Raw genomic sequence first — 17,658 nt, forward strand, 5'->3', positions numbered from 1 at the left:
AGCCTCTGTCTTCAGCTTATCAGGTCCTTAGCCTAAGATGAGTTTAATGAATTGAAGGGCACTTGCTTATTTCTTGGCTCCCAGTTACTACCAAGGTTCTAAGATGGCAGACAGTGAGCCGTTCCTGTGGCTAAAGTCTTCCTCCTTTCCATGCTATGTATTCATGCAGGTAGTGCAGATTTCAGTATGCTCTCAAGCCATACAAATGACAGTCATTTACATTTTAAATAACTGCTATTATGATAGAAAGATATATGTTAGCTGGGCAGTGGTGGCACATGCCTTTAATCCCAGCACTTGGTAGGCAAAGTGAGACTCATCTCTGTGAGTTCAAGGGTAGCCTGGTCTACAGGTGAGTTCCAGGACAACCAGGGTTGTTACACAGAGAAATTAAGTTTTGAAAACAAAACAAAAACAAACAAATAAAGATTAATCTGATAATAAATCCCCAATTCTACTTATTCCCATGTTTGAATTTCTGTCACGAATCCCTGACTAACACTGAATTTGGTACCAGAACTGACTCCACATAGTATGATTCTAAATATCTCTACAGTTTAAAGAGGAAAAGCCTGTCAGTATTTTCTGGAAACCTTCATGACGATACTCAGAGTTTCAGGTACTATTCTACACATCACCAAGCATCCAAGACTGTATTTCCTCCCTTCTAAAAATTAAGGGAGAAGTCTATATATGACCTCTTAAATAATAGAATAGAGAACAAAGTAGTCTGACTCCTAGAGTTGGCATGACTTCCGTTCAATGTTTCCTGCACTCCAGCTACTTTTGGAGCATTCAGGGACCATGAAAGAGATGTAGCCTGCAGACCCAGATGAGGGCACTGGAGATAACGCACATCTACTGACAGTGCATCCACGGACTGTCATATAGGCTTGCAACCATCAGCCTTTGAGGCTACCACAGCAGCTGCTTAGTGAACTGAGGGAAGTTATCTCCATCCAGGCCTGCGGAAGTAGCCACTGCAAGGAAATACTGTTCTTCAGATGCTAAGGCAGGGATGATGTGCAGAAATAGAGGATAAAATGGTAGGTCGTCACAAGGTATCAGGATTCCAAATGGATGTAAGATTCCCAGCAGCCCCTGGAACTCGCATTCTTGAACTTGTGTGCATAATGGCCACTGAACAAACAAACTGGCTTCCATGAAGAGCATTCAGAGTGTCCTTCAGTGATTATCAATGTATGCAGCATGAGGAAATGGCTTTCAACCAAATTTGAGCACCAAACTCCAGACACTGCCCTTGTAACTGTTGCCCTTTTTTATCTATTAGGATCCATACACAGTTATCTTAATGAATTGATTCTGAAAAATAAAGGTTTGAATGTGACCCAAACTCCCTCTCACACACTGTGAATCCCATAGACATTCTGTCTCCTCTGAAGGGACAAATTTTTATAAAGCTACAAAGAACCTTCTTCCTACTTTCATAATACTTTTTTTATTGCCCTTAGGGGAAAAAAATCTTTGAGATCTGAAGGCTCTCACTAATCTGGATGAGGCTCTAGCCCCCAAATACCTGTTATCTCTCATGGACAGCTGCTGAGCCAAGGGTTAATGGGACTTCACTCACAGGTCCTGAGTGATTTATAGGTTGTCTCAGGACAGATAACTGTTGTATCACCAAGAAACCTATAACAGCAGTCATTCATGAAACTAGAATTTGAATCTATCCCGTATGCCGCAATATAAGGAAAGAAAGAACACGGCCAGGATAAAAGTTCTGAGGCATTCTACAAAGAGCGCATCTGTTGTGCAGACACAGAAACTAGAGTTATGGCTGCCTGAGACTGGAAGACAATTGGGACATTACGATTTTTTATTTTTTGACTACATATTCCTTTAAATTTTTCAAAAATACAAAATCAGGTATATCTTTATAATGTGAAATGTGAAGAGTATCAATGACTTCATTTAAATGAGTCAAGATGATTTAAATGAATGTTTTACTCCCGTTACAGGGTCCACCCCTCCCCCATTTTTCACTCCAAATCTATCACAACTGGCACACATCAGTGTAAAGTTTGAGAACATTAGTGCAAAAAGTAAATAGAATTTTCCCCAAAATTTCAAAGACTCATAGAAATGGTGACACATGAGCTAGGTACAGTGACCCATGCCTCTAAGTTCAGCCACTGTATGGAATAGGTAAGAAAAAGACAACATCAGGTCCATCGCAGCTATAAGATCCTGTCTCCAAAATAAACACGATCTATACCTGCAGTCTCAGTCACGAATGCCCTTTGTAACATGGTGTTGCAGGGATGACCAAGGTCCCTGAGAAGTGAAGGTCCCAGTTGTTGAGCATTCTACCATCTTGGGGTGCATGCTAGTGGAGAATGGCAATGCAGGCAGAAACAGGCCACTAACATTCGAATTTTAGGAGAAGGGTGACGTGTGCATCACTTCAGTTGAGTTCAAAGTCATCCCAGGGAGAGCCAGGAGGATGTCACAAGTGAGATGGAGCCCAGGACAGCTAGCTGAGAAAATGGAGAACAAGACCGAAGGAATGTGGACAATCTTAGAAGCTGTAAAAGTAGTGAAGTCCACTATGCAGTTTTAAGAAAGAAACCTTGACAGTGTCCTAATATAACCATTGAGAGATCTGACTACGATAAGCCCAAGATAACCCATTTGTGTTCTTTTTAAACCAGCCTGTGGTAACACCATGCCGCAGAAAACAACTCTTAGAGCAAATGTGCTTTGGCATTAACTTGAGCGCACACGCAGGTGAGGGACCTGGTGAAGGTGACTAACTAACTGGCTTCTAGGGAATATGTATGGGCCTGACATCTCCTAGTCTAGACAGCAACACTGAAACGCTAAGTAAACGCTAAGCTGAAGGACTGCACCCAAGGCCTGACTGAGTTCACTGTTACCTGTGTTTTGTTAACAAAATGCTCTTTAAAAGAATAATAACATTCTTTGCTGGCATCAGCTTGTGTAAAGAAAACTATTTCCGTTAACATCCTAGGACTCAGGAGCCAGAGGGAGAAAGAGCCCAAGTTTGAAGCCTGCTTGGGCTGCGCAGTGAGATTCTAAGAACTAAAGCAACAATAATAATGTGTACACGTGAATCACATCAAGCAAATCAGACACATAAGTCAGGCATGACATCAATTACCTATAGGACCACTCAAGTCCAAGGTCTGCCTGAGTGATACAGGGGGTCCCAATTTCAATGCCCACCTTCCCCTCAAAGAAATGCTCATCAGAAGGCATTAAGCTTAAATATATATCTTTCATAATATTTTGCTCTACAACTACAACAGTCTTCTTAAACTAAAACTGTTTAATCGAAATGCTAGATGCAATGAAAAGTCCATATAATTTTTGTAATTGCTCTTCAAATACTCTGGCACTACATATAGATTATATTGGTCAGGTACTCTACACATGATGACATGAAGATTATGAACCTCTATTACCAAGAGCAAAGAAACATACCTATGAGCAAGAGAGGTAGAGGAATAAGTGAGGAAGAAATTTTCTTTGAAAGATGCTGGCCGCTCTACTGAATGTCAGAGTGCTTTCCAGACACAAGCGCTACTCTCATCCTTAACTATAGAAGCATCTCTTTGCAGTGAAAGGTGGTTAACGCAGACCCATGCCTGCCCTTATAAGAAGCAGCAGTTAGTGAGTGCTTAGTTCTAAACAGGGGGTTTATATCACCGCTCTACAGCTCAGGCAACATTGTGGACTGGAGGGTATAGAAAGAAGGAAAGCGTGGAAAGATGGGGAGAAGGACTTCAAAATGTCATCTCTATACAGTTATTAAGTTCCTAGGATAGGGACAGTTCTCAGACATCCTGGCCAGGAGTTAAAAAAAAAATCTGAAGAGGGGAGGCAAACTTCTTCTGTATTTCAGCCTCCACAACATGCTCTGCCCTGCAAGCTACAAGACTCCTGAGGGTAACTTCAGCCCTGAGAATGTTCGGTACTAAGAAGTTAAATCATATGCTGTTATGAGTCTCTGCCTAGTGATACAAAGGATAACACCACTCGGTAGTAATTCAGGACCCTGTAGGTTCATAACTTTAATTTCAGTGGCCCTTTTACTTTTATTTTTGGGGTTTATTTCTTTCCTAATTTTTTAAGGGATCATATATGTCCCAGGCTAGCCTAAAAACTTGCTGTGTTGCTTTGAATTTCTGGTTTTATTTTTCTCTCTACTTCTACAGTGCTGAGAGGGCAGACAAATGCCATGTCTGTTTCATGAAATGTAAAGTCAAACTCAGGACTGGTGCATGCTAGGCAAGAACTCTATTAACTGAGCAAAATAATCCCATTCTGCAAAATAAATCTTGAAATATATATATATTGACATACACACGCACATACACCCACCCACACCCACACACACACATCAACTGGTACTAGTTCTACTTCATAGAAGAGATTATTGAAATTCACAAAAGAGAAATCCAAGATCACGTGAGAGAATAGTAGAGCCAAGATTTGCCCTTTTCTGATTCTACGTAGATAGAACAGGTAGCTACTCTGAAGGGAGTTAGCACGGCCCAGGCTCAGGGCCCTGCCTGATTCATTCTCACCCCCGTGGCTTTCTGAGCATCTAGAGCTACTGAGTTCAAGATGGAAGAAAATCTGGATTCCACCATCCTTTGTCTTGAAGATCAAGCCTGGGGACGCGATGACAAGCAAACTCTGTGGCATGCACTGAGAGAGGAAACACTAGTTACTGCCATCCTGAAACCCATATGCTATGACTCCACAGTACCCAGTGCTGATGCTGGGTAATTTAAACAGCTGTGGATCATGTGAAGATATTTTAACTTCGACTCTGATAAGCTAGAATAATATATATGCAAGTCTGTGATTTAAACATCTGCTCTAAGCCAGCTGCTGAGAAGTACCAAGTAAACATGACATCCTGAAATATCAAAGAGACTAAGAGCCACATCCACAGAAGCAACTATGCTCACTGTGGGGACAACTATGGAGCCACGTTCATGTGTAAACACCAGTCTGGTAGCAGTATTTATGAGAGGACAGAGTGGATGATTAGAAGCTTTTGAAATTTTATTTGATGTTTTCTACTGACTCTTGGTAGAGGGAAGAACTCAAGTGGAATGAAGTTGCATATAGAAAAGGATTTAATGGGGATGTATATTTTTAATGAGAAGGCAGATGTAAAAAAGTCCTGAAAGCGTGATTCCCGGACACAACAGCCACTGTACAAATCCCAGGCAGGCTGTTTGCATTTTAGAACTGAGGCTGAGAGGCACAGCATGATATTCTGTGGCTCTTGGCAAGGCTTTATCACCACTGGCAAGCTGGAAGTGTACAAAAGTACTAGAGGAGCCATATTCAAATCCCTTTTCAATTATGCAGATGGCAGAAATGATTCTTCAAGTGATATTTAAAAAAAAAAAAAACATTGGCCTTGTCAAAAAATTAAATTAAATAAAATTCTCCATAAATCAAATGTTGGTAAAGTGGCCACAACTTTCAAATGAGAGTAAACCCATGTGTCAATGTGCTCTCTATCCACAGGAAACAATAACTAAAAATATGGCTGAAAATCATTAATAAAACATACAGGTGAAGATGGCCTTGAACTCTGTTCTTCCTGCCTCCCTATCCTGACTGCTGGGTTCCAGCGGTGTTCCACCCCACCCAGGATCGAGAATACTAGAGCAAATTCAGAACCTCATGCATCATAACTGAGCACTCTACCAGCAGAGCTTTATTTATGCCCACACCAAAAGAGTAAAAATGAAAAAAATAAAATAAAAAAATAATGAAAAACTCACTGCTCCTCCCCTCCACAGAGACTTTGGAACTCATGACTAATGAGCAACAAGGTGTGGTGTTTGGAAACTCTCCTCCAGCATATTACAGACAATCCTCCTCATTTCACCCTCAGGGCTAGCGCTGACAGCGGGGATTGGCTCTGTCACCGGGGATTGGCTCTGTCACCATCCTCAGTTGACAACAGAAAATCAGAAACAAGGACACTGCCAAAAATGACAAATCCACAAAGCTAACTCTGATCCATTCAAAACACAAAGAAGGAGGAGGAGGAGGAGGAGGAGGAGGAGGAGGAGGAGGAGGAGGAGGAGGAGGAGGAGGAGAAGGAGAAGGAGAAGGAGGAGGAGAAGGAAGAGGAGGAGGAGATGGAAGAAGAGGAGATGGAAGAGAAGGAGATGGAAGAGGAGGAGGAAGAAGAGGAGGAGATGGAAGAGGAAGAGGAAGAGGAAGAGAGAACAAGTAGTCAGGGACATAGTAAGGTAAAGTGACAAAACAGAAATTTCCTAGCTTTATCCCACTAGTCTCAAGGAATAATTTTTAACATCAGCATTGAAATAATATTATTAATCATGGCCTAGACTCAACTCATCACCAGCTCATGAAAGGCAACTGTTAAATTTTAAGGAATCTTGTAACCCGGCTGGTAAACTACTAAGGCCAACCACATTGGGAATATTTACACTATGAAATTTGAGGGGAAAAAAAGAACGAAGGAAAGAAAGAAACATGAGGTCATACCAGTTTCCTTTCACAGAAAGCCAGTAGACTAGAATGTCAGAAGACACATTGGCACTGGTATTTGCCAGCAATCCAATGGGCCCACGGCAGTAATTAGGAGGATATGAAGGAGAATATGGTCAATTCTCCCCATAGACTTCCTGGTTACCATCACTGACCCCTTAACTCCTCTCTGAAACCTTTGCAAACATAACAGTAGAAAGAAAGAAAAAACTAAGCAGTGAAGAAGGAAGAATACCAATCTGAGGAGGAATATCTAATATGGAAAATCATTTCTACAAACCTGGGGAAAAGGGCTGCCAGAGGAAGACACCCTGCAACATAAATCTCTGTGGAAAGAGTAGGCACACTGGAAGGAGAAGAGCAATGAGTTGTGGGTATTATGCAGCCACATTAAGAGCTCTGAGCCATAAAGCTCTGTGCTGGCTCTGCAGATTCTTTAAAATGGTAGAAAATGAAGATTATTTAATATACTCTAATTTTCTTATTATCTAGAGTTTTTATAACTAGTGGAAAGTACCAGAAGAGCTCATATAACTCCCACAAAAAAAAATAATGCTAAGCACTAGACTACCATTGAAACTCACTGATTTTTGACCTTCTTCCAATTAGGTTGCAGATATCTTTGTCTTTGTCCACAGTCATGGATTAGGTTTACAGTATGCTTAGAGGAACTTTTGCATATTAAATAAAACTTGGCTCTTTTGTTTTTTTCTTAGTGATTGGTCATTTCTAAAAGTCTTTCATTTTTGATTTTCATCTAAAATTTGATTTTTAAATTGCAAGTTTAATAGCTGCAGATTTAGTTCAGTTGCTATGCAGCTGGCCTGGCATACATGAAGCTTTGAGTTCAAAGCCTAGCACCAAGCAGTGGCATATTCCTGTAACTGCAGCATCAGGGAGATATAGGATGCCAAGTTGAAGGTCATGCTCAGTGCATAGTAAGTGTGAGGCCAGCTTAGGACACATGGGGCATAGCAATAAATAAAAATAAATAAATAAATAATAAATAAACAAATAAATAAAATTAAGTCTGAAAAATGATAGTACACTTGCATAAAGAGCAAAAGACATACCTCTTTTTAAATATCTATAAATATCTGTATGTTTAAAGGGACAGAAAGAACAATTATTCTTTATATATGGTGACTGTCAGGCTGAATGACTGCTGTGTCATTCAGGCAAAGAAATGCTCCAAGGACTGCCTGGTGTCCCACTCAAGAGAATAGTGACACTTCTGGCGCAGTCACAATGAGTAACCAACCTTTGAGTTTTTCCTCTTCATATGGATATTCACTCATCCATTTGTTTCTACAGTCACATTGATCCTGCAAGGGAAACATACCAAAAGCTATTGTGAGAGTAAGTTCTAAAAGATGACATTCCTTCTCAGGAAAAGGGTGGGGGGGGGTAGTGGGGGCAGGGGCAGAGCGGGGTGGGGGGGTGTAGCCACCTGAAGAAGGAGGCAGTGGAGGAAGCCGCATCAGCTGTGACACTCTGACAATACCCTAAGCAAGAGAAGATCAAATCCTAGATGAAGATGAAGGAAGGAAGGAATTACAAAGTGATGTAGAATGGGGAGGGGTGTGGGCTGAGGAGCAAAGGGCCAATGCTGAGTTAGGTGTGAATTCACTATATGTGAAGAATTCATGGACATTTAAGCTAGGGCCTAAAGTTCTTTATTCATAGTAACATTTAAGACTTTTTAAAGAAAAAAATTTTTTGAGGAAATGATCACTTTCCCTTTCTAAGTGACATACATGTAGAGAATAATTAATATGGCTGAATTGGGAATCGACTGATTAATCAATAATCAAATTCACTATTAAACATTAAATTGAATCCTGTCACTTCTTAAAAATTATAAACAAAAAATTTTACATTTATATGGTTGGCATAACATCATAAATCCCCAGGCTACCTAGATTTCCAAAAATACAGTAACCATCCCTGGCCTGGAGAACGCTCACCACAAGAGGTCATCTAGCCCACTTGCTTCTCTTAGACCTCTTTCATTTATTCATCACAATCATATATCCTACATTAGAATTTCCATTGCATGAGACAAATTTTCTTTGGCATTCAATGGAGTGAGCTTATTAGCCACAGCCTTTTCTGAGTTGGGAATTACACGCAAGAGGGGACACACCTTGGAATTGACAGTACCCAGTCTATACCAATGCCTGTGAGCTGTGGCAATGACCTAGCTTTCTATGTGTGTTCTTGTACATCCACAGAATGCAAACTCTCTTGGTGCTAAAGCCCCTAGTGAAGTGTCTATGCGTTCTATGGTCTTGGGATGTGTTGCCCCATGGTTTGCATTTCCCTACTCCATCTCTTACTATTCCTCATGACACACCCCTGACATGACCTGCAATTTACCATACTACTAGAAAGGCTACTAAAAAAGCAACATAATATTTTAATATTAATGAAAAACTAGAAATAGTCTCATGCAATCCAGAATAAACTGCTACTTTACCATATAAAACCATACTATATTATCCCTTAAAATACAGAAAAAGTCATCAATGACATGATGTCATCAAGCGTATCTTGTCCATTGTAGTCTCCAGAGGGCACTTAACTGCAATCAGTTCTAACTTCTTAGAATAGGCCAAGATTTTTCAACAATGTTTATAATCTTGTAAATTTCAATACATATTTTAATACATGTTCATAGCTATACACTGTCAGCTCCATACATGGACTCAGTCAACTATTGATCAAAAAATATTGAGGAGGAAAACTTGTATCTGCACTGAGTGTGCATATGTGTCATTTCCCCTAACAATGTAATACATAACATATCCACATGACAGGGACTTTTGATTAGGTACTACAAGTGACCTATGAGCTGTTAAAAATGACCCACTGGGTGACTTAGACTACAGAGGAAGAGGATCGCACAGGTTATTATACCTAACTCTAGTTTTATGATAGGAACTTGGGCATCCTTTAACTCGGGCATGTATAGAAATTGAGAAGTAAAATCTCTGGATATCACAAGGCAGCAATATCATGAAGTTTTTTGTTTTGTTTTGTTTTGTTTTTTGTGAGTGATTTTAAACACATTACTGTTTTATATAAAAGAGTTAATACTTCATTGGAGCAGTATATCTATCATTACTTACTCCCTAATATTTGGCTAAATTTTTTGTTAATTGCCAGTGTGATGGTTTGTATATGCTTGGCCCAGGGATTGGCACTATTAGAAAGTATGGTCATGTTGGTGTAGGTGTGTCACTATGGATGTGGGCTTTAAGACCCTCATCCTAGCTGCCTGGATATCAGGCTTCCACGAGCAGCCTTCAGATGAAGATGTTGAACTCTTAGCTCTGTCCACACCATGACTACCTGGATGTATGCCTTGGTGATAGTGGACTGAACCTCTAAACCTGCAAGCCAGTCCCAATTAAATGTTGTCCTTATAAGAGTTGCTTAGTCATGGTGTCTGTTCACAGCAGTAAAACCTAACTAAGACAACCAATAACACTAACACACCCTTACATGTAAGTCTTCTACGAACCAAGACCCCTGGTAGCCTGAATGATACTTTTGTGTAAGAGGTAAAGATGCACCCCCACCTGCACCCCCACCTGCACCCTCACCTGCACCCTCACCTGCACCCTCACCTGCACCCTCATCTGCACCCTCACCTGCACCCCCACCTGTACCCTCACCTGCACCCTCACCCTAGATAGACATAAGACTTTAGCAAGGAGAGGAAACTCTCAAGGGGACCTCAACCACCATGCTGTTCCCATCCTGCACCACAGATTTCATCCCTGCCAATTTGGGTTTCTGCAGGGAGAAGAAGGTCATGCAGCCAGTGCTCCCACTGATCCCAGGATACCCAAAGGAGAACCTACAGAACTTTAGATCAATGGGTGCTTATAAAGTGAATGAAAAAAAAACAAAGACTAAAAACTAAAAGAAAAAGCAGATAAAGGAACTTTCTATGTTTATTATGTGGATATGCTACTTGAGTAATTTAGGTCTTAGTTACATAATCTATACAATCAATCTGTAGAATTAAACATTAAACTATATTAAGTATACATAATACTGTACATTTTTGCAGAATTTGGAGATTCAATACAGAATCCGGATGGTTTAGTTGAGTACACAACCTACTTTTAGATCCACTTGCCCATGATGAAATTGATGGAACCTGTATTTTGTATCCAACAAAACAATTTAGGGTTCCACAGAATCTGACATTTTTGTCCCAAGCTGCTGTGTGAAAATCTTTATGGTTTAATCTTACCGCCTACCCTCACAGACATGGCAATTTATATGTGAACCCTCAGATGTTATAAAGCTGGAGAGCGCCTTGTTTTTAAGACAACATGAATTTTGCTTTTCACCAATTCAAACTCCTAGGAGACTGTTCAAGATCTAGCTGTGCCTAGGAGCCTCACAAGTGAATGTAAGAAAATGAAGGCTCATCTAGGCTACGAAGATGGCTCTCTAATCTAAGAGCCATCATCCACTGGCAGCATGCCCTTCAAAAACTCATCCAGGATCATGGAGGTCCAATTTGCTTTTCCACAGAGGCAGGAAGGCTGATACTAATTTTTCTCTGTCTCCCATGCTGACCCTAACTGAAGAAATGTTTACATAGTAATCTATAAAACCTTAAGTGCCATAAACACAAGGATTGGCAGTCTTTAATCAGTGGCTGAAATATTTAACAGAAAAAAAAAAAAGGATTCTGCTCAATGGAGGCCATGCGACAGAACAGATGAGTCTCAGATTTTATTCATGATAAGGGACCTTTATGTGGTTTCTCACCTCCCCTTAAAAACCAAAGCATGATATAAAATATAAAAAAAGTGTATATTTCCAGCAACTGTTAATCTCTTGTCAATTTCTGAATTACACTTACTTATCTCTGCCAAATAAATTTCTGAAATTATCTAGTAAGTTTTCTCAAAGCAGAGACATTTTGAGTATCAGTGGCCACATCAAAAAAAAAAAAAAAAAAAAAAAACAAACAAACAAACATGAAGAACAACAACAAAAAAAAACAACTTGTGACAAAGATCTCTTATTTCTTGTTAGATATCACTATCATCTATGTTTTCTTAGTATAAAACATTTAAAGTGCAAATCTTGTGCTAGACAATGGTCTACTGATAATTTATAACACACCATTCATTGGTGTTTGTATCAAGGAAATAGACGTTTAATTTGTGTTTCTCTGGCAGAAGCCATTCACACTAAGCATCATTAGCTGACTGATATGAGATATATTAGCGCACATGAAGATCTGTGGCATTTTGCTCTGCAGAAGCTCATAGAAACCTGAGAATTTTCTCGTGGTATTAGTGCTGAGTAAATTGTTCAGTAGAATGACCACTAAACATGGCATGCATATACATACACATTCACATATGAATACACACACACACACACACACACACCACATATATTGGTTACTGGGAATCACATAATTCCCCCACAGAATCTTCTCTTTGGTTTTGCAGTAGCAAACCAGGAGCAGTACCAAGCTGAAAATGAAGTTCAGAGGCAGAAATAGTCATTTAGAATTCATCAGCTTAAACCAGCACTCTTTCCAGTGATTTTCTATGTTATTGGATAAACTAAGTGTTGGATGGGTGCAAGGGTCAAACTGTTCAGTGTCCATGTGTCTTATGTAGGGCTACCACACTTCCTTCCGGCTTTATTTTTAAAGTAAAGGTAAGTTTAAAAGAAGAAAAAAAACCTATGGGCTGGAGAGATGGCTTGGTGCTTAAAAGCACTTGCTACCTTTTGTGGAGGACCCAAGTTCAGTTCCCAACGCTTAAGTTGGGTAGATCAAACCAGCTGTGCCATTAGCTCCAGAAGGATCTGATGCCTCTGGACTCCTTGGGACACCTGTACACATGTATGCATACTCCTCACATTTGTGTTTATCCTTTAAAGTGATAATAAATCTTTAGAGAAATTTTTAAAGCCTCATCACATAGTGTGAAACTCACTTGCCTGGTTTCTAAGACTGTTCTATATTGTCATTAGACAAAGGACAGCAAAGGATGTGTTATCCTTCTAAGAAATACAAACATGAGGAAGTAGAAAGGTCATGGAAAGAATTTTAGATTTGTTCTCAATAAAAATGGTGCTGCCTGGAACCAGAAATAAAATGTGTATTAAAGTCAGAAGAAGCAGGAGAAAGTACAGCTGTGTTTGCTTCTTTTTAGTAGTTAAAAACCAGAGATGCCTCTGGCTCATCTCTCTCTCTCTCTCTCTCTCTCTCTCTCTCTCTCTCTCTCTCTCTCTCTCTCTGAATTTCTACACATGATCATCCAGCTTCTATTAGCATTGAAATACTTTACACCATGGACTACAGAAGTAACCTTGGCTATAGCAAAGAGGGATATTTTCAACAAATAAAGTGTCATTTGAAATACCTTCCAGGGTCCAGACAGGAAGTTTCTCTACACTTCAAGGTTGTTCCCTTTCCATCACAACTCAACCCTCTATTAGGCTCTCAACCTTTAAAAGTTACAGTTAAGCACATGTAAGCACCAAGGACTGACTGTCCACTTGCTGTTATGTCTCCTGGAAGTCCTTTTATGTCTGTTCAAACTGAGACAGAGAAACACATTTTGGATGTGTTTATAGCCATCTGACGACTCAGGGCACTTCACTCTCTGCTCAAAGGTAATTTAGTTGTTCTGTTTCAGGCAAATTGAATTCTGGTGCTGTTACAGCAAGCCCATTTGGAATTCAGTTTTCGAGACAGAGGTTTATAAATGACTGTTTCATTTCTTGTGGTTCTGCATTTTCCGGTACTGATGAAAAGAAATCAAGTAATAAAGATTTATATACATATTCCATTCAGTTACCATAAGTTTAACAGCTGAAGAGGGAACCTGACAGGCGGGTTTTGTGCATGTAAATCTGAGATACTGTATTATAGGTCCCAGTTTGTACTTTAAGTATTAAAGTTTCTACCATGTAAGCTGAGTTTTTATTATTTAAATTTATTTCTGTTTCATCTGTCACAGTGAATATCCTGGAAACTAAAAATATTAGAAGCTTAATCTAAATATTTCTGGAAAGAAATGCAAATCTAAGTGGTATGTTTTAGAGCTATTTTGACTTAAAGGAATGCTTGATAAAAAGTAGGATCCTTGTTGCTAAGTGACAAGTGACACCTACTGTTTCTCTTCTGAACTCCTGAACATCAGAGCACAGTACCACATACTACCAAAGAAGACAAGTAGATTTCCAAGGGAAAAGTGCTGCTCTCTGTAGAGAAGCAAATTAGTGTTCTAGTATTGTAAAGCCCCGGTCACAAGTGACCAGCAAATCCACCCATGTGAAGAGTGATGTCTTCAAAATAGAAACAAACAGGACTTGAACTCCCTGTTGAGTATATGTGCTAACATCCAAAGAGAAATAAAAGTCAGGAGGGACATATTTTCTAATCACCTGGTTATTTTATAATATTCTGTCTTTCTACATACATACACACACACACACACACACACACACATACATACACGCACGCACATGCTTGCACACAAAGTTCCAACCCTTCTCTTGCTCACTGCATAATCCAATTGCAGTATAGAAATTGTAAGAACTCTAGTATATATAGAATTTCAGATTCTCACAAGCATACTCTGTGTGAGGAAAGCTTTTTGGCATCATGGGAAGGGTCCAGGTATGAGAGCAGAGCAAGGGGGAATCATCATACAATACTTCTGAGGAATGTGATGAGTGGTTTACCATTTATATGCCCCCCTCCCCGCTTTTCTTATTTTGAACTGATTATCATAGGCTTACACCTCAACCCCCACTCCCTGCAACACACAGTACATTTTGGTTTCGTTTATTGGAAATTGAAAAACAGCATGCCTGTAATGTGTAGAGAAGACAGAATAGTTCATATTTAATATTCTATAAATGCAAACTGCATCTTTATTGCCAATAGTTATAATCGAGTGCACAAAGTCTATCTCCACTTCAACTTTCCTGAGAGCTCGTGGCTGAGCCATCTTACAGAAAGCTCACAAATGTGACTTTCAACCCTGACTAGGGTTGTTTCCTACAAACCAACCCTGGGGATACTGAGAAAGAAGGCCGCCACCCTACACACTCATGTGGTGTTCATAATTCGATCATGAAGGCAGTTCAGACATTCAATAGCTAATAGCATTAGGAGAAATGGGATTCAAAGGTCATTAATAACCCATATTCAATAACGATCCCCCTGGAATTGTAACTGCATATCTATTGATCGAGAAGTCTTTGTTTGTAAACTCCCCTTTGCTATTTCCAGTTTTAGTCCTGGAAAATTACGCTTCCACGTAAGAAGACTTCGCCATTTTTAAAAAATGATGAAACTGAAACAGAGAGACAAGCACATTTTAAGAAGTGAGGTGCCTCTGAGAAGGCAGCTGGAGCAGTTGCTAGGAGCAGGTTGACTTGTGAAGGACCACTTTCAAAGGGCAGAGCTGAAGCCAGAGCATAGGGACACAGAGTCTGCTGTTTCCACAGTTCCTAACTTCCTGTCTACAGCACTACATTGTTCCCTGAGCCCAGAGAACAAGCAGAGCCCTAAAAGAAAGTAACCATAGCCAATGAATTAAGCGCTTCCTTTGACATAATACTGTGCTCAATATAACGGTCTGAAAAGTAATGGACGCAATGCTTATGTTCAAGGATAATTGCCATTTTATCAGTGAACTGCACAGTCTAAACTCCGATTGGTGTTGCAACGGCCTGACAGGATGATTATATTTTGTCCTTGTGTGTCTAATTCATTTGATGGAGGATGTGACAAAACGAAAGCATGTGGCATTTGTCCTGGCATATAAGAACATGAGTGCTACCACATGTATTAATACGTTTTGCCACACTCCCACCACAAAACTGAACAATACGAATCATTGACCACACACAGGCCTGCACTAAAGGGTTAAGGATATTAGCACCCCTCTCTTAATCCCCCCAAAGAGGTAAAATGCAGAAGGTAGTAAAACCTTTGGAGTCTTTAGGAGACTGGTGGAGGTATGGAAAGAATAGGGCTCCCAGGCATGACAGCAATCTCTACGGTACACATATACCATTAAAATATGGTTGTAAGATTTTGCTATCATTGAAAAATAGAATTATGAAAGCTAATTAAGAGAGCACATAATTCATGCCTATTACAAAATACTGAGTTCCTAAGAAATACAGCATAAGGTTTACATATTAATCCACTTGAGTAGATGGTGTCAGAACATAGCTCCAAACAGAAGCAGATGAAGACCCAAACTTTTATATACCAAGCATCTATGGCATACAGAGTGAGTGAGTCCCCTTACTCAGTATGCAGCATGCAAACTTGGCTTCCCATTGGCTGGGGCCTCAAAAGCTCTATCTGCAACACTAAACAAGATAAGGTCCATGCAAATGTATAGTAAACACTTTGCTTATGGAATTAAAAATTTCCGGCCCATCACAATGGCTGATTGAAATATGTTGCTCTTATTCAGTTTTCAATTCACTCATGTGAAATTAAACAAATATTTATCAAATTGTGGAGAAACATTCCATCAAATTGAAAGACCAGAGTAGAAAAGCAAATGGCACATGCTTAATTACAGTTGACATTTAAATGAAATTGGCATTCTTAAATTATTTAACAATAATTAGAAATTATCAGATTGAGTATTTCTTTTAAATGCATGTATATTTAACCTCTGAACCCAAGGAAGTCTAAACAAAGCTGATTTTAAGAAAAAATTTAGTAGATGGATGAAAAGGCAGAATATGTTCCAGAATGATCTGGACACAGCAATACAGAAATTGGAGGATTCTGTGTTTGCAGTGAATCTCTCTTGGGATGCTCATGCCTTAGGGGCTGAACACATCACTCTAAGTGTGTTCAAATAGACACCACCATCTCTGTCCTATGTAGCCCATAATCTTGTCCTCAATAGAAAGCTATCGCAATAGAAACACAACCAATTAATACTTCTCAATGATGAGCAAATTAAAACACTGTCAGATGCATTGCTTCATTCTGTACTTCTCTCATGGCAACACATACCACAAAATCAAAATCTATTGGTTGAGAAGGTGAAACGATTTACTAAAGTTTACTCTTGTTCATAAGGACCAAAAAAAGGACCTCCATACAAGCTGAAAAATACTGAAATTAGAGCGTGCACTCATATGGATCCTAGCAGCTTACACAGAGCAGGAGATAAATGGCACTCTAATAACCATCTAAATTGGATGGTAAATGCACTGCTATTCATTCATCCACGAATTACTTAGAGGGCAGGCATGGTCCTAGTGTCATTTCTTTGACTGTGATACAGTACTCTGACAAAGAACAACGCAGGGTTGAAAGGCTTCAACAGACTCACAGAGTGACCAGTTACACTCCATCAGGGTAGAGTCGAGGCAGAAGAAGCTCAAAGTAAGCCAGTCATATAACCTCCACAGAGAAAAACAAATGCATGTACGCTGCTTGCTTGCTTGCTCCTTCAAGTTCAGAGATCTCTGCCTAGGGAATGGTGCCACTCATTGTGGACTGGGTACCGCATATCAATAAACACTCTACGTTCCATCCAAGGTTCAATTTGATCTAAACAATCTTCAATTATTATGTTCATTCCAGGTAATCCTAGCTTGTGTCAGGTTAATAGTTAAAACTACCTAGCACAAGAATAGAGGACATGAAGAACAATATGTTACAACACCTAGCATAAAGAAGCTTATTATCAATGAAGGTGAGCCAAATACAGATAAGTGAAAGTTATTATATTTACTATTTTGAATGACATTTAATATTGACTAGATTGATTCACATGTGTCCTTTAATTTAATGGTGCATAAAAGATACCTATTTTGTTGAATTAAAATGTATATCACATTTTAAAGGGGAAAAACTGATTTCTTTTCAATATTCAGCTATATCAATATGCCATACTTAACGATGTCATGGGAACTCGAGAGAAAGAACAGAATATGGGAAGGGAAGGAAACGAGAAGGGCTTCAAAGAGGAAGACAATCACAGGCAAATGGTGAAGAGGTGGCACTTAATGCCAAGGGCACAAGCTAGGTGGTAGTAGATTTGGTCTGATTTTGAGCACACACACACACGCAGCACACACACA

The 17,658-nt window shown here is 39.6% G+C and overlaps 1 protein-coding gene across 13 annotated transcripts in view; it reads right to left on the reverse strand.

Moving 5' to 3' along the window:
* Klf12 (Kruppel like factor 12) overlaps positions 1-17,658 on the reverse strand; it is a 411,614-nt gene that overhangs the window by 274,533 nt on the left and 119,423 nt on the right. For 10 of the 13 annotated variants that reach the window (XM_031362759.1, XM_031362763.1, XM_031362761.1 and 7 more), the window contains one exon: positions 7,793-7,856. The exons of the other annotated variants lie outside the window; for them this stretch is intronic. In XM_031362759.1, coding sequence (XP_031218619.1) covers positions 7,793-7,813 — 21 coding nt within the window. In that variant the 5' untranslated portion in view covers positions 7,814-7,856. The remainder of the gene's footprint in view (positions 1-7,792; positions 7,857-17,658) is intronic. 13 annotated transcript variants of the gene reach the window in all.

The sequence above is a fragment of the Mastomys coucha genome, unplaced genomic scaffold, assembly GCF_008632895.1.
Source record: "Mastomys coucha isolate ucsf_1 unplaced genomic scaffold, UCSF_Mcou_1 pScaffold9, whole genome shotgun sequence".
Lineage (NCBI taxonomy): Eukaryota > Metazoa > Chordata > Mammalia > Rodentia > Muridae > Mastomys > Mastomys coucha.